The sequence below is a fragment of the Coturnix japonica genome, chromosome 1 (assembly GCF_001577835.2).
Source record: "Coturnix japonica isolate 7356 chromosome 1, Coturnix japonica 2.1, whole genome shotgun sequence".
Taxonomy (NCBI): domain Eukaryota; kingdom Metazoa; phylum Chordata; class Aves; order Galliformes; family Phasianidae; genus Coturnix; species Coturnix japonica.
The window spans coordinates 151,453,071-151,476,329 of record NC_029516.1 but is presented as its reverse complement, the minus strand read 5'-3'; the positions used below and the strand labels follow the sequence as shown (position 1 = coordinate 151,476,329).

The 23,259-nt window shown below is 41.2% G+C and overlaps 2 protein-coding genes across 3 annotated transcripts in view; one reads left to right on the top strand and one right to left on the bottom strand.

Moving 5' to 3' along the window:
- KPNA3 (karyopherin subunit alpha 3) overlaps positions 1 to 18,706 on the top strand; it is a 43,187-nt gene extending 24,481 nt beyond the window's left edge. For both annotated transcript variants that reach the window (XM_015851831.1, XM_015851832.2), the window contains exons 4-17: positions 247 to 276; positions 365 to 417; positions 515 to 610; positions 2,020 to 2,105; positions 4,633 to 4,719; positions 5,112 to 5,281; positions 5,978 to 6,022; positions 9,010 to 9,141; positions 9,977 to 10,105; positions 11,813 to 11,917; positions 12,053 to 12,124; positions 12,230 to 12,392; positions 14,287 to 14,381; positions 15,933 to 18,706. In XM_015851831.1, the coding sequence (XP_015707317.1) occupies positions 247 to 276; positions 365 to 417; positions 515 to 610; positions 2,020 to 2,105; positions 4,633 to 4,719; positions 5,112 to 5,281; positions 5,978 to 6,022; positions 9,010 to 9,141; positions 9,977 to 10,105; positions 11,813 to 11,917; positions 12,053 to 12,124; positions 12,230 to 12,392; positions 14,287 to 14,381; positions 15,933 to 16,031 (1,362 nt within the window). In that variant the 3' untranslated portion in view covers positions 16,032 to 18,706. The remainder of the gene's footprint in view (positions 1 to 246; positions 277 to 364; positions 418 to 514; positions 611 to 2,019; positions 2,106 to 4,632; positions 4,720 to 5,111; positions 5,282 to 5,977; positions 6,023 to 9,009; positions 9,142 to 9,976; positions 10,106 to 11,812; positions 11,918 to 12,052; positions 12,125 to 12,229; positions 12,393 to 14,286; positions 14,382 to 15,932) is intronic.
- A 2,086-nt stretch (positions 18,707 to 20,792) lies between these two features.
- On the bottom strand, positions 20,793 to 22,541 carry ARL11 (ADP ribosylation factor like GTPase 11). Its single transcript, XM_015851846.2, has 2 exons — positions 21,838 to 22,541; positions 20,793 to 21,758 (listed from the first exon to the last, which is right to left on the bottom strand). Exon 2 carries the CDS (start codon positions 21,734 to 21,736, stop codon positions 21,167 to 21,169), a length of 570 nt encoding a protein of 189 aa, XP_015707332.1. The 5' UTR covers positions 21,737 to 21,758; positions 21,838 to 22,541; the 3' UTR covers positions 20,793 to 21,166.
- Positions 22,542 to 23,259: the final 718 nt, after the last annotated feature.

The following is a 23,259-nucleotide window of genomic DNA, read 5'->3' as shown; positions in this document are numbered from 1 at the left end:
AGTTAGGTACTGGAATAGGCTCCCCAGGGAGGTGGTTGAATCGCCATCCCTGGATGTGTTTTAAGAGCCATTTTGGATTGTTGTGGCTCAGGGAGTATGATTTAGCAGAGGTTGCTTAGAGTTTAGCGTACTATTGGTTCGGCTGCGGTTGGACTTGATGATCTTCAAGGTCTTTTCCAACCTGGGTAATTCTATGATTCTAAAAGCAACAAAATGACTAAAACCTGCTGTTTTTTTCTTTTCAAGCAAAACGTAACACTAGAAGCTATACTGCAGGTACGTTCCATTCATTTCTTCGCTTATTTATTTATGATCAGTAGTGCTTGTTCTGTGCATTTTTTAGTTTTTATTGTTGTTATTTCAGAACGCCACAAGTGACAACCCAGTGATCCAGCTGAGCGCTGTTCAAGCTGCAAGGTAAAAAAAATTGAATGAACAGAAGCACAGGAATGAACTCTCTATGCATTTTTCATGATGAAAGTTACTTATTTTACTTCTGCATTTAATTTTACAGAAAACTCCTATCCAGTGACAGAAATCCACCTATTGATGACTTAATAAAATCTGGAATTTTGCCAATTCTGGTAAAATGCCTAGAAAGGGATGATAAGTAAGTATACCGTTACACATGTTCCATTTCACTGAAAAACTCTATCCAGATGACTGTTCAAATGGGACTGAGGATCCATAGCGTGTTACAATCTAACACAATGGATCAGATTCCATGACAGCAGAATATAAACTCTCTGGGAGTATTATTTATTCTTCTGCTGAAATGTCATTTTCTTTTTTAGTGCTTTCTTTCTTATATCTAGTTAATGGAGTGTACCTTACTACATTTCTCATTAGTTCTGAATATTTCAGACTTTCCTGTTAAGAAACCTGCCTCAGATTTGGTGTGGGCATTTGAGAAGGCAGACTGTATGCGTGGTTGTAAGCAAGACTGTTCTCAATGTGAGCATACAGTTGTCCTCTGTTTCACTAAGGTTGTTAGCTTAAGTTTGTGGATCCTTTCATTCCTCTGCTAGGTGGGCTTTCTGACGTTGTGCTGCTCCTTTGTGTGATAGAACACCACAGTAAGCATGCTTTGTGTTCTGACTCTGATGGAAAACAGGAGCTTCAAGTAGAGGAGATAGAGAATGTTGAGCGTGTTGTTGCACAACTTTCATGTCATGTAAGGAAAAGTGCTGTATTCCACAATCTGTGAGCCCGTGATTGAGGCAGATGGGGATTAACATGTTTGAGGTAAATGTTTTAGACTGTCTTTGCTCTCAGTGAGCCACAAATGTATTTACGGGATTTCCATTTTCAAAGTCATTTCTGCAGCCACACGGGCTAGGAGCTTCAGAAAGTGTAGACTGACATTTTGGATGGAATCTCTACTTCTTTTGCAACCCTATCCCCAATGACTCCTTAAAGTACTTTGGAAACTAATGAATGAGAGAAGCTTCAGGGAAGCAGGTGATATGGCTAGATGTAAAATATTGAGTAAGATGTCAAAAATGTGAAGTAGCCACCTAATAGTAAATATTCTGTGCTACTCCTGGGTCCTGGACACCTTGCAACCACTGTAAGCCTTAAACTCTTTTATAGCTTTTACAACTCTTAACCTCAACAATTTGTGTGAACAAGTTTTCATGTTTTGTTTTATTAAATTGCTGATGGCACAGACAACAATTGACGGATAAAACCTTAGTTTGGGCATAGCTTTTATGGTGGTTGTAGCTCTTATTGGCATTTAGTAAGTTAGGATCAGTACAGTTTTGATGCGGTCCTTTGGTACTGATGGTGCACCTGTACCCTGTCTGTGATGGAGCAGATGGAAGAATGTCTATTTTTCTTTCCTCTCTGTCCTTCTGAAATGTCCAAGCTTAGAGTTTGTCTAAAAAGATCTTGTGGCCAGGCAGCACTGCTTAAATGTAGCATCATAGAGTGCAATACAATGAATAATGTTGAAGTGGAGCATAAAGTAATCTGAAGATCATTTCAAGTCATTCCTGTAAAATTATTTCATTACAGTCCTTCATTACAATTTGAAGCTGCATGGGCATTGACTAACATAGCATCAGGCACGTCTGCACAAACTCAAGCTGTTGTACAGTCTAGTAAGTATTACAATATGTTTACTGGGGAGATGTTTGGGGTTAAAGGGAAGAGGGATTTTTGGATAACAAGTACCATTTGCTATCAAAACTATTAAAACAATAAAAATATATGCCTGTTCTCTTTCTCAGAAGTTTCTGCTTTTGCTCCTAAAGGTTTTTACTGTTTCTCAGTACTGATTTATATTAAGGATCCCAGACCTGAATTTCCCTTAAAGAAGATAGAGAATGACAGATGATATGAGTATGACAAAAATGCCAGTCCTTTCTAGTGCTGATTTTTGAATTCATGTACTGTTAATTCCCCTATAACTAAAACTTACATTAGAAAGCAAGTCTTTCTACTTCAACGCCATGTTCATGAATCTTCCTAAAGTTGTTAAATACACAGTTACATAAAATTGCCCATCTAAATAGAGCTAAAATTACCTTATTTTCCTTGACTGTGTGATTTGTCTCTCCTGTACGCACTGTTTGTTGTGCTGGCTTTGGCTCCTAACCAGCCAGCGGGACTTCCATTACCAAGAGACAGGAAATTAAAGTTAGTTGAAGATAAATTATGTTTGCTGGGTTGAATCAAACTGTTCTTATTTTCTGGCTTATATATGTAGCTTTTGTGTATCGACACGCTTATCTTCAAGCAATCACTTCTATGCTAAATGCAATGTTTTGTTATTAAATGAGAGGCTATGGCTGAGCAGTTATAGAGTAAATTGTCTAGACATATTGATATTCAGTGCTTTTATATGGGAAAATGATGACTTAGTTATTTGATTTTCTTTTTGGTAAAGTGAAAATTAAAATCAAAAAGTGTATATGTGCAGCACAGTGGAGTTGAAGGCATTGCTGTTGGGTGCACAAATGCAAGGAGTTCAAGATGGAGATGTCCCTCCCAAAATCTGTTTAGGTAACACTTGGAATGAAAACAAGAGTGATTAAGTGACCGTAGAGAAGCCAAAATTCTTCCTTAGTTTTGCTTCTGAAGAGTATGTGGAAGCTTAGTCTGAAAGTATAGCTGCTTCTTTCTGGCAGGTGACCAAGGGACTCTGAACTCTATTTAGATAAAGGCCGGTTTGCAGGAATGAAGTGATAGACCCTTGCAGCTACAGAGGAAGCTGCTGCAGCCTAAACACAAAAGAAGGCCTCAGCAGTCAGGGACAGATGGCAGTTGGAGGCCTAGCAAGAGAGGGAAGGTACTGTACACACAGAATAGATCTTGGCAGGAACCGATTTGAAGCAGAAGTAATTAATTTTTTCGAGAGCAGTGGATCAGATAACCTGCAGCTCCCGCCTTCCTCCTGCTGGAGTACTGATATGAAATATTTTCGTTTCTGCTTTAAAATCAGGATTGCAGTCAAGAGTAAACTACATACCTGACCCTCCTCTCTGAAATATGTTGAGTACGTGTATGGCTGCAGTGTAATTTCAGTAGTCAGAGAGAAAAGGAAGCTCGAATATTCCCCTTGAGCTAATGGAAGTGGGATGGTTGTGACAAGCAAAAAGAGTGTTCGAAACAGTGTTGTGTTGCTGTCCCTCCCAACTTGTTGTAGAAAATCGCTCCATTACTCATCCGTGGCAGGGAAAGAATTCTAGGTTCTCTTCATTCTTCATCCCTCTGCATTTTTTCATGGAAAATATATCAGGGATTTTTTTTTGGCTTGTTATCACTTGTTAAATTATCACCAGGATATCGATTCACAGTTGCTCACAAACTGTGTTGTAGTTTCTTAAAATTCTGAAGCTATTTTGGTGCTTACAATCTCTACAAGAAAAATATTTTTTCCTTCTGCAGTATATAAATTGATCTCTTTTACTTCACCAAGAAAGACTATAGGCTGGGTATGATAATATGTAGAGTTTAAAAGCTGCTATAAGAATTCCCATGTGCCAAAGAATGTGAGTTGTGTGAGGGAAGATGGCTCACAGGAACAGCAGAGGGACGGTTTCTTAGCTGCTGAGTGTATTTAATGCAGCAGAGATTGAAAGCTAAAATCAGTACCGCTTCCTTAATCTGCTATGTTGCTTCTGTTATATAAGAACAAATAAAAACTTGTCTTAGGACTGTATGGCAGATGGATGTAAATCTTCAGTACACGTGGAAGCTAACTATAGCCGCTTCTTGGGAGGAGGCTGTTTTCTTAAAATCGAGATTTGAAACATGTTTGCATGAGTAGGCATGTCATTCTGCTAGGTATGTATTGCTATCTTGGAGAACTCTAACGTCTGAATTACCAGGAAATTAAACCTAGCGCCTACATACTTATGGCTCTTAGGTAGCGCTTGGAGAAATATGGGGAAATGTTGAAATGTGAACAGCATTGTTGTTTAATAGTTTCTTGTTCTTAAGCCTGTTTTTTTTCTCCCTCTATAGATTTTTATAGAAATGTTTAACAGATTCTGTTTGCTTTTCATAACAGAAGCATGTATGCTAGTGTAAGGCGTGATAGAGAAGGTGTTTAATACGAATCAATCGAAGTATTTTGCATATACCTGTTCCACTGAAAATAAATCCAATCTTTTCATTCCATAGATGCAGTACCCCTCTTTTTGAGGCTACTCCATTCTCCGCACCAGAACGTTTGTGAGCAGGCTGTCTGGGCTCTCGGAAATATTATCGGTAACTGTCGTTCTTACAATGATTTGCATTCAGGGGGTGTTTCACTTTAGAATTTGACTTTTGAACATGGACATTATCATATGAGACTATGTTTCCTCTAAGCTCTGTGGCTTAATATATCTTTTCATGTGGCCAGAATTACGTACGCTCATACTATTTTTTTCTAAAGAATAGTGTCACTTGCTGCACAAAATGTTAACAGGATAAATTTTGTGTCTCTTAAAATATACATACATGTCCATATGTATGTATATTTAATTGAACACGAACTTTTAGTAGTAAGCTATTGGTGAGGAAACATAGAATTTCAGAATCCCAACATGCCATTGCATACATTTCAAGATTTTCCATTTTTAATGTAATTTCTTTTACAACAATTTTCATTTCTGTAGGTGATGGTCCTCAGTGTAGAGATTATGTCATATCACTGGGAGTTGTCAAACCTCTTCTGTCCTTCATCAATCCCTCCATTCCCATCACCTTCCTTCGGAACGTCACATGGGTCATTGTAAATCTCTGCAGGAATAAGGACCCCCCACCGCCTATGGAGACAGTTCAGGAGGTAAATACAGAATTATGAGACAGATACTTCTTTATACTCTGCACTAGAGGCCAGATATTTCACATTGTCATACTGTGAATTTATGCATGTCTTTTGCCACTATCTTCTGCCACTTACTAGTTGCTATTTGACTGAGATAGCAGCAAAGCTACTTATAACATCTGAATCTGGCAAATAACACTGATTACTCATATATTAAAATGGACACAAGAAAAATGGTGTGATCATACTTTTTGTCTAAAAAGACTAAAAACATGATTCTGTATATATTCTATAAACAGAATCATTGAGACACAATTATTTTCAGTAAGAGGGAATGTATATAGACTAGTGAATATAGCTTAGTTTGTGCTTTGGCTAGCTGTGAACATAGAGTTGTTGTCAAGTCCCCAGTTGAGAAGCAACTGAAAATCCTTTTACACTGATGATCAGGGAGATGTCTGTGATGTTTGCTTGGTTTCCTCCAAAATACAGCCTACTCCTTGTGTCTTTGAAATATATTACTGTCTTGTATTTTAAATGTTAAATAAAGTACATATTTCTATACATGCTTCAGGAGAACGAGTAGTTACTGGGAAGTACATGAGTGTGATATACTAACTCAATCTCAAGCTAAGCTTTATGTTGATGCTTTTTGGATTGATGTTTGCACAGCAAATTTTATTCTATTGTAATGACCGATGACCTTCTTTTCAGATTTTGCCAGCATTGTGTGTTCTCATTTACCATACAGATATAAACGTAAGTAATTTCTGAAGTTTTAGGTGTTTTGCTTTTTTGTGTTGTTTAAAGAGAATGCTTTGAGTTTGTGTTTGTGGCAAACTTGGTTTTGTTTGTTAACTCACATATAATTAAGCAGCAAGTGTACAATTAAGTACTAAAACTAATGTAATCGTGGTCATTCAGAGCAGGAGAAAGGAATTACCATTTCTGACATATATTTTCTAAAAGTCTTTACACTAGAAACTGCACTTTTCAAAAATCCTGTTTTACAGAGTTGTGCCCTGGAAGTTTGGGATTTTGAGATTTACTGTTGGCCTTAATTTAATTTTGCCCCAATTTGTTATTTTGTGTAGATAATAAGGCTTAAATTTTGCTTAGTCCTTTTTTTGGCCAGGATCTGGTCTCTATGATCCTTTGTGGGTCTCTTCCAACTCAGGCTATTCACTCTGATATGTAATGTATAATTCTGTGTATCAGTCCAGTCAAATACTGTGATCTTACGGATAAATCTAACTTCTGTAACCTGTTGGATGCCTGAATTTGCAAGCTGTTTGACTGAGAAAATCACATAGGAAAATGTATTTACATATATTAATATTTAACTATTAAAAGTATTTAAATATCCATGCTCCTGCGCCATGGTTTTTGCATACAGTTTCAAAGTCCTAGAGAGTGGTCTGACCTCCTGAGGTCTTATATTGTAACTTTGGGAAACAAGATCTGTACACCTGAGGGATAACTGAGATGCTTTTCTGCTCTGCTTCCTATCAGCACTTTGTAATGTCTTGAATTGTTGCTCCCTGTAGCAGCACCACAATTTAAGGAAGCAGAAATTGAACACCTTGGTAGGTCTGTGGACAGGGCATGAGATTGGTGGAAATGCCTTAGGTTATTTCTTTGATAAAGTAGTGGTGTTTCTGCTGCTCTTTTACTGGTGTAGTCATTCCACAAATATTTGCAGTTTAATTTGGGATTTTGCCAGGGTTATCCCAGTGTAATGTGAGTGGGAGACAGCACATGATGACTTTACAGTCCATAATTTGGACAAACCAAAAATACTTCTAGCCTACAGGCTTCGGTTGTTTTTTGTTGCTGTTGTTTTGGTTTGGGTTTGTTGTTTTTTTTTTCCTGGCAAATTTGAAAGCTTTTTGCAAGAAATGATTTTGTGAGGGTTTCTTAAATGATATGTGGAATTACGTGGTGCCAGGTTTTGACTGGTCTCAATGAGTCCTGAGAGTCAGGTGCTGGCTGGAAATACCAGTATGGTCCCAGCCTCTCAGTACTGGAGCAGCAAACCTCTCTTTGGTGATGAGTTAGTGATGCAGGTGGGTCAGCAGGCAGTCCTGTAAGCTGCTGCTCTCATCATCACCAGGGCTGTGGGGCAGGAAACTGGTGAGGCACCATCTCTCACTGCTTCTGCTGTGATGCTGCCTCCACTGCAGCACGTTCTGCTGTCCCTGTGGCATCAGCAGGTGTGAGCAGCAGCAGGCTGCATCAGGAGAGCAGTAAGTACATGCAGTCTGCTCTCTGGAGGTGGGTGGAAGCCACCCACCATAGGCTTATGGGGCAGGCCCTTCTCACACCTTTAGTACTAATTAGCTGTCTTAATAGCTGGAAATTTTGAATGGCTCTGTTTGAAAAGTAGAGTGCAGATGCCTTTACCTAAATAGCAGGTGAGGTTTCTTTCAGTTAAGCTGTCAGAGAGATGAAGCTGGCTCACAGATCTCTGGGTATGCCACATTGAGCCATTCTCATCTGATGCTTCCTTAAATCTCAGTGAGCTGGGCCACTTTTTTGCTCACCATGAGACACTCTGGGCACAAACTCTGCCTACGAAGCCTTCAAACACTGCTTCAGACCATCTAACCTGAGAACATAAGTAAGATGCTTGGATTTAGAGCCTATTGCTCTAACCTCTTTCTAGTGAATCAGATGAGAGCCCTATCCAAAAGGTCGTTCGGTTCACAGAATAGAACAGATGTCTTAGCACACAGAATATTAACTGGCAGAGTAGGCTTACTGTGCTCTTAATTTAGACACTTCACTTAGGTGCAATGAGTTCAGGCTTTAGTCTTAAAATTCCGGAGAGTAATTGCTTTGCTTTAGTTAGCATGAGAAATTGACTTAGAAATGCCCTCAGGAGCATCCAGGCTTCTCTTCCTGCAGTTCTTAACATCATCTCCAAGTGACAGGACATTACCTCTTTTTCTGCTAGTTTTGGTTCTGCTTCAAACCCTACCTTTAAAATAACTAACTTTTGTACCTTTCCTTTTTTTTTCTTTCGGAGGGCTCTCAAATCATCCATACCAAATCACCAGTGACTTCACTGTTATTTTCTTTAAGTGTGTCCTGTGTGATAGTCATTTCCTTGTGTTTATTCCCTTCTCTTGAACAGTTGCCACCTTAAAATAAGTGTTAGTCATTTAGCTGGTATAAGAAAGTTCTTTCCTTTGCTGTAGATTTAAATCTCAATATGAAGGATAGTTTGTAGTTTAACTCCATACTGCACAGTGGATCAAAGGCACTAAAGTGTAGCTAGATGACTTTAAAGTCTAAGGACATTTAACTTATGTATTCAGAAGATAGTACATCTAACAGATGAGGGCAGGGCCAAGAAGTTGAGTCACTGTTGTCTTCAGAAAGTTACTAGCTCAGTTACTTCACTGAGCCACTCATCTGCCTCCAAAGTGCAAATCAAAGCCAACAATTTACCTTTGTCAGGTGATGTGTGCTGTAACTGTGCACCAAAATGCGTCAATTAAAAGGAAGAGGATGTAGAACTTATTATCACTGAACAAATGGCCCCAATTTTCATAGTTGTATGTAATAATCCAACATTTAATGCATAAGGTTGCATTGAAATATTTGAGTTTTTCCTGTAACTAAATTGTAAGGTTTTTTTTTTTTTACCCAGACATGTGGAAAATTATTGCTAAATTAAGATTCAGTGTTATGAATTTTGCTATTTAGTGTTTAAATGATGTTACGTTCTTTCCAACTTTCAGATACTTGTGGACACCGTTTGGGCTTTGTCCTACTTAACAGACGGTGGCAACGAGCAGATACAGATGGTGATTGATTCAGGAGTTGTACCTTTTCTAGTTCCCCTTCTGAGTCATCAGGAGGTCAAAGTTCAAGTAAGTCTGCCTCAGTTTCCTTGCATAGTCCTTTGTAACCTGTTTGCTTATAAATTACACCTTGGAGTATTTACTACTGGGGTTCTGAAATGACCATTGTACTACAGCCTTTTAGAATGTTAATATCTTTGAGTATTTTTAGTGAATTCCCAGTTTTCCACATAAGGCAGGTTCATTGATTTTTAACACAAAGGGAAGCTTTAAGTTAGTTAATGAGTGCTTGGTTTTTATAAATGAACCGTTGGACTGTGGAAGCTTCTGCGTGTATCTGTGCGTTTGCCATATTTGTTTAGTTTGGACTTTGGATGAGGGTTGCCTGGCTCAAATTTTGTCAGACCAGTTCAGTTGATGGAAAGGAGTCTCTCCAGTTTTCAATCACCCACAAAACGTTTATTAATTCCTAAGGGTATAATGCACATGTTTGAAAGTCAACTGAGAGTAAATAAGAATATAAGTAGTCTTTTTTTCTTTATTCTGCAATAGAGACCTGAATTAAAAGGCACACAACAGCCATAGTCAAGGCCTAGATATGTTGGTTGTAATTCAGATCAGATACATGATGAGTTATTTCTTTTGTTATCCTAATCTCTTTTTAGTTTCTAATCTTTAAACTTCAGGATTTGATCTGCAGCGTGCTTTATAGTAAAATACTGGACTCTGTGTTTCTGTTTGGATGAAACAGTGCCTGCTTTAGAGTGTAGCTCAGAAGCTGTAGTGCTAAACACTCTTCTGCAGTGTTTTTGTAGAGAAGCTTTAAATTATCTTTATTTTAACATAAGTAACAGCAACGTTTTTAACGCACAGTTTTTTTTCTCTTCCCACTTCGCATGTTCAGACAGCAGCGCTGAGAGCAGTAGGCAACATAGTAACTGGTACCGATGAACAGACACAAGTTGTTCTCAACTGTGATGTTTTGTCTTACTTCCCAAACCTCCTGACACATCCAAAAGAGAAGATAAACAAGGTATGTTATAATCTGCTTCTTCCTTGCTTAATCTTGTTTAAAAAATAGAACAGTGATCTGTTGCATGGTACAGAAGAACTTCTCAGAGCTGTTATCTCTGGGATGTCAGCAGTTCTGTATGAAGACACCGCCTTTCAGTCTGGGGCTTAATTAGGGCAGAAGTCAGACAGCCATATTGAGGGTCCGTTCGTTAGTGTTGATGCATCAGTGCTGATTTTTGGGCGGACTGATTTTTTGCTTTGAAGTATGATTTTTTTTGTTGTTTGGAAAGTGAGTAAGTGGTGAATTTATACCGTGGCTTTTTGTATCTAAGGATCGTTACTTTTAGTTGAGTTCAGTGACACTGGTTATGGATAACCTGGTTTATCCTCCCCAGAATTAAAGGGATGTAACAAAACCCTTTTTTCATAGTGGAATATTTTCTCTTCTGTTGTCCATCTTTATTTTCAAGAGAGTACAGAATACCACCATCCTTTTTTGAAAGTTATCATTGCATCTCCTCCCCTTCCTTTTGGCAGAAGGAACTTTAGAGAATAATAATAGGGAGAATTAGATGAAAGGAAGTTATAAGTGCCCTCCATTCCAGAGCTGCATTTGATGGTGTTTGCTTTATTTTTGGCAATCATCAATGTGCCATCTTCCCCTGCAGAGATGAGGCTGGCTGGGAAGGAGGCTCTTTCTCTTTTCTCTGCCTCTTTGTTTAGCTTACATGATTTCCCCATTGCAGTGAATCACAGAGGGGGATTCTGTTTCTTCAGGCCTTGGAAAACGCCAGTAGCGCTGAAGAAGTTAATCTTCTGCAGTTCAGACTGCTGTGATCTTTTTCTGTCTGCACTTCAAGCACTCAGGAAGGAATGAGAAAGAGCTCTTTCTGAAAACCAAGAAGGAGTTGTTTTGTTTTAAGACAAGTCTATGAACACCTTTTAGTTTTTTGTTTTAATAATGTGAGGAGCAAATACAAATAAAAGTCAAATGTACCTCCCTAAAAAATGGAACCCGTTATGTTTTCTCTAGTATTTTATGATTGGCTCTTTGATGGCTTATTAAAATCAGGTTGGTTTTAGTTCAGACTGAGAGCTTTTTTCAGGTATTCTTGATTGGCTTGGCAAGATAACCTGTTGTAACCGGGCATCTTTTATTGACATTAGATGTTAGCTATGCTAATAAACCACCTGAATGAGGTAATTGTTGAGTAAGGTCTCAGGGCTGAGAGTCTTGTCTGATTATTAATAGGAAAAATCAGATGAGCTTTGTAAGCTCTACTTCATATTTAAGGCAGGAGATGGAAGCACAGAAAGCTACTACTGAGCTGTCAGGTTCAAAATTACAGGAGAAGTTTTTTGCTTGTTTGCTTGGGGGTGCTTTCCAAAACTTATGTAGAGTTTAAAACATGACCATGGCTGTAGCAGTGCAAAGTGGATATAAGGTTTAAGTCAGTATTGCTGCCAGTGTGTGGAGTAAGTAATACTATGACCCAGTGAATTAATCATATTAATTTTGTAGGAATCTCCTGCATGTTTGGCTTTTACAGAGCAATAAAAGCCTGTGTGTTGGAAGTGCTACTGTGGAGGAAACCTGGAGGTTCTATTTAGAGATGGTTGTGTTATGAGTTGAGGTTTTGAGGCTTTTTTTCAGATCAATATTTTTTTTTCATCTGTTGACTGTTTTCAAAAATGCGTTTTGCTTTTTTATCTTGTTCAATTTTAGGAAGCAGTTTGGTTCCTTTCCAATATTACAGCAGGAAACCAGCAACAAGTTCAGGCTGTAATAGATGCTGGACTAATCCCTATGATCATACACCAGCTGGCTAAGGTCAGTCAAACTGTCAGCTATGCGAGTTGTCATCCTCTTTTTATAAACCTGACACGAGGAGTGTGTGATTTTTAATAATAAGCTTGACAGATGTTTCCATGTGGATTTTAATGAGCCATTAATTTTACTCTTCAGGGTGACTTTGGAACACAGAAGGAAGCTGCGTGGGCAATTAGCAATTTGACAATAAGTGGGAGAAAAGATCAGGTATGTATAGTAGGATTTCAGGTTGTCACTTAAACATGGCACTTGCAGCCATTTGTAAGAAGCAAAATGTTCAAAGTACTTTTTTTTTTCCTTTCCATTATTTAGGTTGAATACCTTGTACAGCAAAATGTAATTCCACCGTTCTGCAATCTACTCTCAGTAAAGGATTCTCAAGTGGTACAGGTGGTGCTGGATGGTCTGAAAAACATCCTGATAATGGCTGGTGATGAGGCTAGCACAATAGCTGAAATTATAGAAGAGTGTGGAGGTATGTGCTTATCTTTCTTCAAAAAAGAAAGATATATACTGAATTCTGTTCTGTCTTCTCTTTGCTGTTGTTGGATGTTTAGTACAGAATTTTTGGGACCGTGAGCCATCTGAATAAGCAAATGACACTCTATCCTCTTTAGCTTGTGGTAGGGACAGTCATGTTGGAAACAGTTGGTGGAGGAGCTTTCTGTAGCTAGGTGTTCCTAGACTTATATGAGAATTATATTTTGTTTCATTTGGTTATTGAATATACTTGGTTGTACAGTTAAACACAATTCTTGCTTTAGTTTGTTGTCTTGGTTGCAGATGGCTGAGTAAGGACCTGCTGGTTGAAGTGAGAGATAAAAAATATGTACAGGCAGTGTAAGTAGGGATGTGTGGCCTGGGAAGAACACAGGGATGTGTAGAGATGGGATCAAGAAAGCCAAGGCACACGCAGAACTGATACTAGCAAGGAATGTGAAAAGCAACAAAAGGGTCTACATTTACGTTGGTCAAAAGAGAAAGAACAAGGTAGCCCCTCTGATAATGAGAAAGGAGAGCTGGCAACAACAGACAAAGCTGCTGAAGTACTCAGTGAGTCTTCACTCTCAGTCAGACTTCCTATGTCCCTTGTGCCCTTGAACCTCTAGGCAGGTGTTAGGAGAGCAAAATACTTCCCAGTGTAAGAACAGAGCAAATCAAAGACCACCTTATAAGGCTGAGTGTGTACAAGTCTGTAGGGTTGACGTGCATCCTGTTGTCCTGAAGGAACTGGCTATAGTTGCCAAATGGTTCTCCATCATATCTGAAAATACGAGACTGTCAGGGGAGGTCCCCAGTGATTGGAAAGAGGGAAAATGTACCTTCTATTTTTAAGAAAGGTGGAAAAGAATATCCAGGAAACTCCGGGTTGATGAACCTCACGTCTGAGCCTGGGAAGATCATAGAACAAGTCCTCCTGGAACCTATATTAAGGCATGTGTGAGATGTGGAGGTGACTTGAGATGGCCAGCACAGCTACTGCACCAAGGGCAGATGGTGCTTTGTCAATCTGGTGGCCTTCTATGGTGAAGTGGTGGCATCATTGGACAAAGGAAACACAGCTGCTGTTGTCTACTTGGACTTTGATGTGGTCTCACGCTACATCCTCGTCTCTAAGTTGGAGAGAGGTGGATTTGAGTGGATTATTTGATGGATAAGGAATTGGTTGAATGGCTGCAGAGAGTTGTGGTCAGTGGCTGTATGTACAAGCGTAGACAACGGGTCAGTCTTAGGACTGGAGTTTTTCAGCATTTTTATCAGTGATATAGACAGTGAAATTAAGTGTGTCCCTCAGCAGGTTTGATGAAGACACTTCGCTGAGTGGTGCAGTTGACAAAATACAAAGGAGGCATGCAATCCAAAGGAGCCTGGACAGGCTTGAAAAGTGGGCCAGTGTGAACCTATTGAGGTTCAACAGGACCAAGTGTAATGTGCTGCACTTTGGTCAGGGAAATCCCAAATGTGTTTACAGACTGGGAGAACTCAATGAGCACTGCCCATCTGGACATGAGCCAATGATATGTGCTCACAGAATGGAATCTGAGCAATATCTTGGGATGCATCAACAACAGGGAGTAGGAGGTCATTGTCCCCCTCTGCTCTGCCCTCGTGAGGCACCATCTGGTGTATTGCATCCTGTTCTGGGGCTCTCAGCACAAGAAAGATGTTGGAGTGTGTCCAGAGAAATGCCACAATGGTGACCTTCTTTATCTAAAAAGAGAGAAGATTCCCTTATCCTATGTTCTAGTATGTTTCTTTAGTAGTGTTTCATGATTTTCCTTCGTTAGGGGTTTTTTTTTTTTTCCCAAAGTAGTCAGTAATTCACTCCAATGTAAACTTCAAATTCTTCTCAATTCTCTTTTATCCAGGGTTAGAGAAAATCGAAGCCTTGCAACAACACGAGAATGAAGACATCTATAAACTAGCGTTTGAAATCATAGATCAGTATTTCTCTGGTGATGATGTAAGTATGCTAAAGATGGGAAAGTGTATGCGCTGTGCTGTTAGTGTTACGTTAGTAGGCACATTGTCCTTGTTGATCAGTTCCAGTTGTTGTGAACATAGGCTGTCTGGGAGCTCCCTTTTCAGTGCTACTTCCCCGAATTGAAAGTCTTTGAAGAATTTCTCAATTCCTGGAATTTTCTTCAGCAGTATTAAGATGACTGACCTCATTTTGCGTAAATACATTGACACGGGCCCAATGTTTGTTGCACTGACGTGTACATGGACGTGTCATTACTTGTGATCAGAATCTGAACAGTTCTCTGGCTCTCCATTTTTGTACATTCTCATACGTCAGCCTTAGGAGTTGGGGAGTGGATCCTTATTTCAGATAGACTGTTGTATTTCAGCTCTGTAATTACTCAGTGTGGAATTTGCATTGAAGAGAACGATTAAACCCAGACAACTTTCTGCAGTTGATTGATGTAGACCACCTGATATTTTCTTGTATCCCAACGAGATCTTTTGACCCGGTTCCCTATGCTTGTAATGATTCTGTGGTCAGTGTCTAATAACCTCCATAATGGTTCTGAGACATCTGTAGTTAACTGAAGAGCATGATCTTAGTTGGTATAGGTGGAAAAATAACCCTGCTGAGGCTAGTGCTCCTTTTTGTGCATTTACTTCTTGTATAAACTAATGTAATTTAAGTATGTTCATAATTAGCTGAATTTACTGCCCTTTTTTGGGGGTCAAGACTGTACTTCAGATTATTGCTTATACTGGTAGCAAGTTTTCTGGAGTTTCTGAAACTTCTTAGGAATTGTAAGAATTCTATAATTGGAAGATAGGAATTAAAAGTCATAATGACATAATTCTTCAGGCAGTAACTGTAAGAAGCAAAATGAGTCCCTTGTCATTTTAGTACCATTGCAAACCAATGCAAATCCTGCTGCTTTGGGAGCTCTGTTTTCTCATAAGATGTTGCTGGTCACTAGATGCTCATCCCTTTATTGTTAATCACATCTGCTCCTTTGGTGAGTTCTGTATAGAACACAGGCAGTTGGCATATACTTTAGAATCAGTGCTGATAGCTTCCTATTGCGTTAAAGGTGTGTGAACTTAGGCAGCATTGCTTTCAGATGGCAAAAGTGTTAATTTGTCAACTCCCAAACATCTGCAAGCAATTCTGAGACCAGATTCAGTCTTCATAGTGGTGTGCCCTAGTCATCCTCCTGGGAATTGCTGACATACCCAAATGCCTGAGTCCCTCTTTCCAGTCTAGGTTTTAAGTCACCCAAAGTGAAGAGAAATGTCTTCAGGTGAGTCAGTTCTGCTCTACTCCAATGCCAGATTTCCAAAACCTGTTCAGACCCCATCCCCAGAAGGGCTCTTACGTGCTTGTGGATGACACACAGTGTGAAACAAGGCACCTGGTTGCTACAACCAAATTAATGTCATCACAATAATACTTAAAATAGATAAATAGATGGACATTTGTGAATCTCTTTTATGAGTACCAAATTGTGCTGGGAATGGACGTTTAGCAGATTCTTGTTGTTTTTTTTGATAGATCGATGAGGATCCCAGTCTCATTCCTGAAGCCACTCAAGGAGGTACTTACAATTTTGACCCGACAGCCAACCTTCAAACAAAAGAATTTAATTTTTAAGTTCAAAAAAGTGCAGCTTCTCTGTCCCACACCAGTTTGAAGCACCACCAGATGGCTACCAAGTGAAGAAACAAAAGGCTCCAAGACACAAATGCCTCTTCATTTTGATGCTTCTAAAGCAAGCCATGTATCGGTCACTTTGCAGTTGCCAAACGTCACTATCACATGGACTGTAAATGCATATGCATGATCTCTTAAACTGTTTCAGAATTCTTTTTAACGGTCCCAACTACCTTTTTTTGCCTTTTTCCTGGTGCCACATGCTGACAACCGCAATCTGCAGTTCTGTTAAGAAAATTCCATAGTGGTGGCACATTGGCTTTCCACGGAAAAGTAGCTTCTTTGGAAAATGGTGCGCAGTGGATCAAGACACTTTGGTATGATGCGTACATTTTGGAAGACTACAGGGGCCCAGTCTGCTCTGAGCCTCCATCATCGTCCTCCACAAACGTATTTTCATATACTTTATGTGGAAGAATAGATTTAAAACAAAAACCGCAAGCCAAATGATTTTATTGGTGAAACTGAAATAAAAGTAACTTAAACAAACAACAACACAACACTTGGCAATTGATTAAACACTTAAGTTTAAAGCAGACGAAAAAAAAAAACTACTTCATCTGTCAGTAATTGATGTGTGTTCATTAACTGCCTCAGAAACCAGGGTTGGAGAATGAACTGTAGATTTGGACTGGTAAAGCTTTTGCCATTATACCTAATTTTTGAGAACAGCGAGCCCTATTTGACCACTCACTTCAGCCTGTGTGTTCCTGCTGTTTTGAAGTAATCAAATGCTGTGCATGGTATTTTACCTGAGCTACAACCTGCTACGGACTTGAACTTCTGGTTAAGCTGAAAGCAAGAATCCCAGACTGTAGGGGGGGGGGAGGGAAAAATTCTGTCCAAAAAAACAAATGTATCAGTTAAAAAGAATCTTGCTTTCAACTTTCAGCAGTCAATATATTTTGTTTTAAATTGATAATTGGATATGGTTGATTCATATTGGGTTTAAACTGTGGAGCTTTCATGTTTACTGTAATTTAGTCTTAATCTATTTTTTACTTAGTAACCAGTGCTTTTGATGATGTGGTTGGCAACAAACCAGCAACTACTTAGAAGCGTCATAAAAGCTTCATTCTTGGAGTATTGGAAGTGTTACTCAGAAACCAGTCTCAAATCTTAGTCGCGTGATGAAACAAGATGCAAACTGGTTGGCGTGTGAGGCTGTATGGAAGCTGCCGCCATTCAGCAACAACCTGATGTGCAGCGCACATTAAATAACTCTATGTAAGGTATGTGAGGTCACTGCTTTAGGAAAATGGCCCGCCCCAGCCCTTTTCAAAGGGATCTTAGTATCGCTGGGGTGAAGATGGGTAATTCTGTAAGCTATCACACAAACTGGTTTTGTTGCTGTTGTTTACTGGGTGTAATTTCCCACTGCATTGATGTGAAGGGATAGAAAAATCTAAACTAATTTAGTTATTGGATGTGGGTTGTATTTACTGTGATGAAGATAAGGACAGATGCCATCAGAGCTTTGTGGATCAGCTGTTTTTCCACTGATGAACAACGCATAGCAGGTGTGCATTCATTAAATATATATCTGCCAAGGTGGAGCCACTTTAAAGAGCGAGTTGTCTTGTATCCCGGCTGGATACAAGCGTATGTTTAAACTGCAAGATTTTTACTTGCTAGATAATCTGTTTTAATATAGTGGTTTGGCCTCTGATTATTTATAGGTTTTATAAATTTTAGAATCAATTTCTCTTTAAGGTGGCTCAGATTTTTCAACTCTCGTGCACATAAAATTGAGTTGAAGTTCATTGTGCCTTTTTTCTTTTCCCAGAAGTTGAGTTGAAGCTTCATATGGTAACTGCACCCTATTCACACACTATAGTCTAAAATCTTGAACATGTGTGGTGTTCGCTAAGAAACTAAACAATAAAAAGTCAAAGTTAGGTAAGGTCACAAAAGGTTTTGTGGAATTGGGAGTTCCGGCAGGTGTTATTGTGAACAAATATTTCCCCTTCTAACTCCATTTGGTTTCCTCCTCTGCCATATAGACTGACGGTGACCCTGCTCAGCCTGTGCTCACTGTTATCCTACCCGTCACCTACAAATTGATATTAAAACAACGGTTTTCCAAGACTGTGAAGATCTGATCTTTTTCTTGCACCCAGTGCATTACGTTAAAAGCGAACATCGGCCAACTGGGTTCAGGCAAGACGAGGCACGTGCTCAGTTCTGTCTGTTGTGACCTTATCAGCTTTTGATTGGGATATTGCACCATCGCATAGTTAATAAAGGAAACAAAGTATATTGCTGCACTTTTACGTTTTCAGAACAGTGTTTAAAATGGCATTGTTTTTATTATTTTTTTAAACTATCAGTTAAAATAGACTAAAACGTTCTTTCAAAGAGGCATCTAAATGTGTTCCTAATTTTGTATATGGGCTTAGGTTTTGTAACCAATAAAAAGCTGCTATCAAATACTATTAAAAAAAATAATAATAATTCAAGAAGTTATTTTGAAAGTGATGGAACCGCTTAGTCTTTGCAGATCAACCTGTAGGGGTTTTTGTCTTTGACTAGGTTTTAGTTAGCAGAACTCCACCTCAGCGTCTGACGTATGTTACAAGAACGAATAAAGTAAGCTAACGCAGTGGTCTCTGGAACTTGGGTACTGTTCTGGTACGGAGTTTTATACTTTCCTGTAAGGTTTGTCCATAAACGTGTACAGGAGGCGATGCTGAGTGGGCTGCGGTTGATCTGCGTAACTGGGAGGCAGTGATTTCTGCTGACGGCGTGGTGTTCTGTAGCATAGAGGAGCGCACCATCCTGCTCCAACACCAGACTTGTTTTCCAGGTTCCCAGTGCCATTTGGGATCTGTTATTCTGTAGTGATTTGCCGCAGTATGGCAGGCGCCGCTCCTGCATTGAGCCTTGGGAAGCCCTGGGCAGGGATCTGTGGCTGAGCTGGGTGGCAGCAGCCCTCACCTCAAGGTAGGAGTTCCCCTCTTGGGGTTCCCAGGTGGATCGGAGATTATGGGCTTCGCATCGTCCTGTGGTGTTGTGGCCATCTATTTTAGCTTCCAGTGTGCCCTACCTGGCTGACTTGTGAGACACTGCGTTAGAGAATTGAACATGTTACTGTAGGAAACATCTTAGAAGGAACAAAAAGTAGAAGATACGTTGATCCTCCTCATCCTTTTTCAAACACGAGCGCTTCCATTTTGTTTGCTTGGTCTGCCCAGCAGAGAAATGAGCATGAAGATACACTGCAGGTGTATTTAAAAAGAGAAAGAAACTTAAAATCTCTAAGTGTGGCCTATTTTGTTCTTCTGATCTGACCCATAATGCCATTTGGGTTTTGAGTGTGTTTCAAATGGGCCTTTTCTACCAAAGCAACCTGGTTGCCTTGTGTTCTTTCTGCTTTGCTGGGTTAAAAATTGGCCCCTTTTGTGGCAAAATCACGCTTCTATTCAAGCAGATGTAGGACAACAAATTATGGCAAGCCATTAGAAAGCACCTCTCAAGAAGGGAAGGGGGAAAAAAAAAGCAGTGGAGAGCTGTGGGCTGCAAGAGGCAGTGCTTTGTCACCATGGCCACCACGCATCCTGCTGTCCCTGTGACCCAGGGAAGCAGGTTTGGAAGGTGAGCTGGCTGTTCTGTTTGCTGAATGGGATCTTGTGGCTCAGCCCTTCCAAAGATGCTTCTTCTGTTGCTAAGTCTGGCCTGGGGACTGTATGGGTTTGTCCTATTGGAGAAATCACTGGCTTTGTGACCCCATCACAATGATGGCTTTGTTACAAAAAGTGAATTTAAGAATAATTTATCAACTCTGAACCTCAGGGAAATCATTTCTTGTAACGCTTTGCAGACATGAAGTTGATTGTGATTTAAATGCCACAATCGAGTATCAGAAAGGTGAAGAAAGCCAATTAATTAACCCTTGTAAATGCCAAGGTGTATTTAATAGTAATGTGACCTTAATTGCATGGCTGGTGTTTAATACCACATAGCAGTGGTGCTTGGAGCAGTGGTGGAACAAGAAGTTTAGCTCTATTTCTGTGGGCTGCATGCAGTGAAGCTTTATAGGTGATATTATTTAGACCTGGCCGCTTCTACCCTTGGCCCTCAGATTCAAGTCAAAGGAAAGCAGACTGTGTTACCAGCTGAACATTGACGATAAGGCCAGGGAAACAGATGATAGAGCTGCTGGGGGGGCAGCTGTAGGAAGTCAGCATCCAGGAAAGCTGTTGGGAATCTCCACAACAAAAAGCGACAGCCCTGATGGGCTCCTCCAACCCTCCATGCTGCTCATTGCACCAGGGAGTTCTGACATGTAGTATTTAAATGCTGTTGTGCAAGGATTTTATTAGGATAGATATACCTGTCCTAACGTGCTCTGCAGCACAGGAGGAATGAACGAAGAAGAGAACCCTGTGTTGTTGTTTCAGATGTTGTGAGCCAGCATCACTCTGGCAGTATCTACATCTACACACCAGGACCCAGCCGTGCCCACTGCCCTGGGCAGGCTGTTCCATGCCCACCACCCTCTGGTGCAGACCCTGTCCCCAACCCCCAGCAGCCCCACTCCTACCATCTCTGTATCCCTCCTTCAGATACTTTCTAATGGTTTTATGTTCTTTTTGTATAGTGGTGCCCTTTGGCTCTCAGTCTGCCCACACGATGGTTTCACTTGATTTTAATATCCCAGAGATTGGGCTTCACCTTGACCACCCTGAGGCTACTCACGTCTTGCCATGCAGCCATTTCCAAACACTCAGAAGTCCAAATTTAATTTCCTTATATTTAAATGTAATCCAAGGGGAAAACAGCATTCACTAGAAATAATGGAAGGAAAGAAAAGAATGAACTAAGAAAGAATTGCAGAATGTCTTTGGTTGGAAAGGTCCTTAAAATCATCTGGTTCCAACCCTCAGGGAACAAGGAATTAATACACACACATTGTCCATCAGCACTAATCCTGATTGATTTCCATGGCCTGAAGATCATACGCGTAGGTGACATCTTACAGCTGCTGCAAGTCCTGCTCCACCAGGATAGTAGTGTGGAGCTGGGAGGAAAATGAAACCCATCCATCCCTCATAAGCAAAGCAGAATCCTGTAGTTCAGCTGAGGGGCTGCTCTGGGGGCAGGGATCCCTTCCTCACACCCCGGAGCAACTCCCCGAGCACCCCCAGGATATCCTGCAAGCCCTGCCCAGTGTGGGCGCTGCAGCCCCGCAGCATCCACGGGTGCCCTGCCAGCCGTCCCTTGCACAGTTGTTGCCCCAGCTCGGCGGGCGCCATGGCCCCTGGCAGCTCCTGCTTGTTGGCCAGGAGGAGGACGGGGACCTCAGCCAGACCAGGGTGGCTCAGGGTCTCCTCCAGCACCGCCAATGCTTCGGGCAGCCGAGCCGTGTCTGCGCTGTCCAGCACAAAGACCAGGATGTTGGTGTCCTCCAGGTAGTGGTGCCAGCTCTCCCGGAGGTTGGGCTGTCCCCCAACATCCCAGAGGTTGAAGGACACACCGCAGGGCGTCCGCATGGCCTCCACGTTGAAGCCCACGGTTGGGCACGTCTCCATAGCATGGCCGCCCTTCAGCTGGTACAGGATGGTGGATTTCCCAGCGAGGTCGAGGCCCAGCATGACCACACGCGCGTCTCTTTTGCGCCAGCCTTTGGAGAACAGCTTCCCCATTGAGACACCGCTGCAGCCAGTGCTAAAATATAGATATATATAGCTAAAACAAAACGTATTTCTTGGATAATATCAGTTAACAGCAGAGCACTCTGTCCTACCTCCCTTAGATTTGCTGAAGGAGGAAACAGGCAGCCGGCCTTGGCTTCTGTGTGCAGCTAGACCAAGGCAGAGCTGTTATTTCAGAGGCATGGAGCAGAGCCAAGGAGCACAGCCCAGAACTACGGCGTCTGCATTCCTGCCCTGCTGCCTCCTGCCTCCATCCCGCCCGCAGCTCTCCATGAGCTCCGCCAGCATCCCGCAGGAAGAGCCGGGCCGGCGGCACAACGCGCTTCCTCCCAACAGGGACAGGAATACACCAGCTTTTGTTCATTGGCTTCTCCAGGGGAAATCCACCCCCAACCGGACAGGAGGAAACCGGGCTGCTCTGGGAATGTGCTGAATCACAGCTCAGGGGTGTGGATTTCAACATGAGCCACGAGACAACCCACAGTTTGCAGTCTTATGACCGCGCAACACAGATCTCAGTTCAGCATTGGTTTCCATGGCCTGCTGCGTGGCACTGATGAGAAAAGGCTGAAGCACGTCCCATACAGCTGGGGCTGGGTGGCGCTGGGCCCCCCAGAATATAGAAGTAGAAAAAGAGAACTATGATAAGGAGTGCAGTGATCAGCACAGGGGGTATTTTGTGATGTGCCAATGTGTGCCGTGAAACGCCCCTCGAATCTGTCGTGTTTTTCTGCCTTTGCTGCTGCTCTCCTTCTCTGGAGCTGAGAGTGGTACCTTACGAGTGGTAAGGATGATCTGTTTCTGTCTGATACGACGGATGAAAGCAAAAAAAAAACGGTGAAATTTGATTTTAGCTGCATTTTCTCGTGCTCACCACGGAGTGTCAGTGTTGCCACACTTTTCTCAGCGGAGAGGCCGCCTCCAGAGGCACTAAACTGGAGCTGGATGGAGCTCCTTGTGTTGGTGAGGGAAGGGCTTCCTTTGGCACAGGCAGGGCCACCAACCTCCAGGTCTGGTACTAGGTCAGGATGTCTCACATTCCTTCTCCTTTCTTTGAAATGTGGGCATTAAATATAGATAGTGATGTATAAGTGACAGATATGCCTGAGAACTGCTGCTGTGTTATGTACAGAATCAAAGCAATGGCTTGTTAGCTCGTCTATGGAGATGGATATTTGCCTACAGATTAAAATAACATCATTGCTTTGAATTCTGTGACTGGATCACTTTGAAACAGGTTTTCCTGACCAGCTCTCCATATATTTTGTGATCCTGTTCATAGAACAACTCGGGTTCTGAGGGACCTCAAAGATCATCCAGTTCTGACCCTGCCTCATGTCTGTAGGAAGCTGACAGTGAGGACTGCAGGGCAACATGAAATAAGATGCCAGTTATAGGCGATTTTCAGCTTCATTTCATCCTGTTATTGTCCCTGCAGCTATTCAGAGCCAGACTGGATGGGGCTGTGAGCAACCTGGTCTAGAGGGAGGTGTCCCTGCCTATAGCAGGGGGTT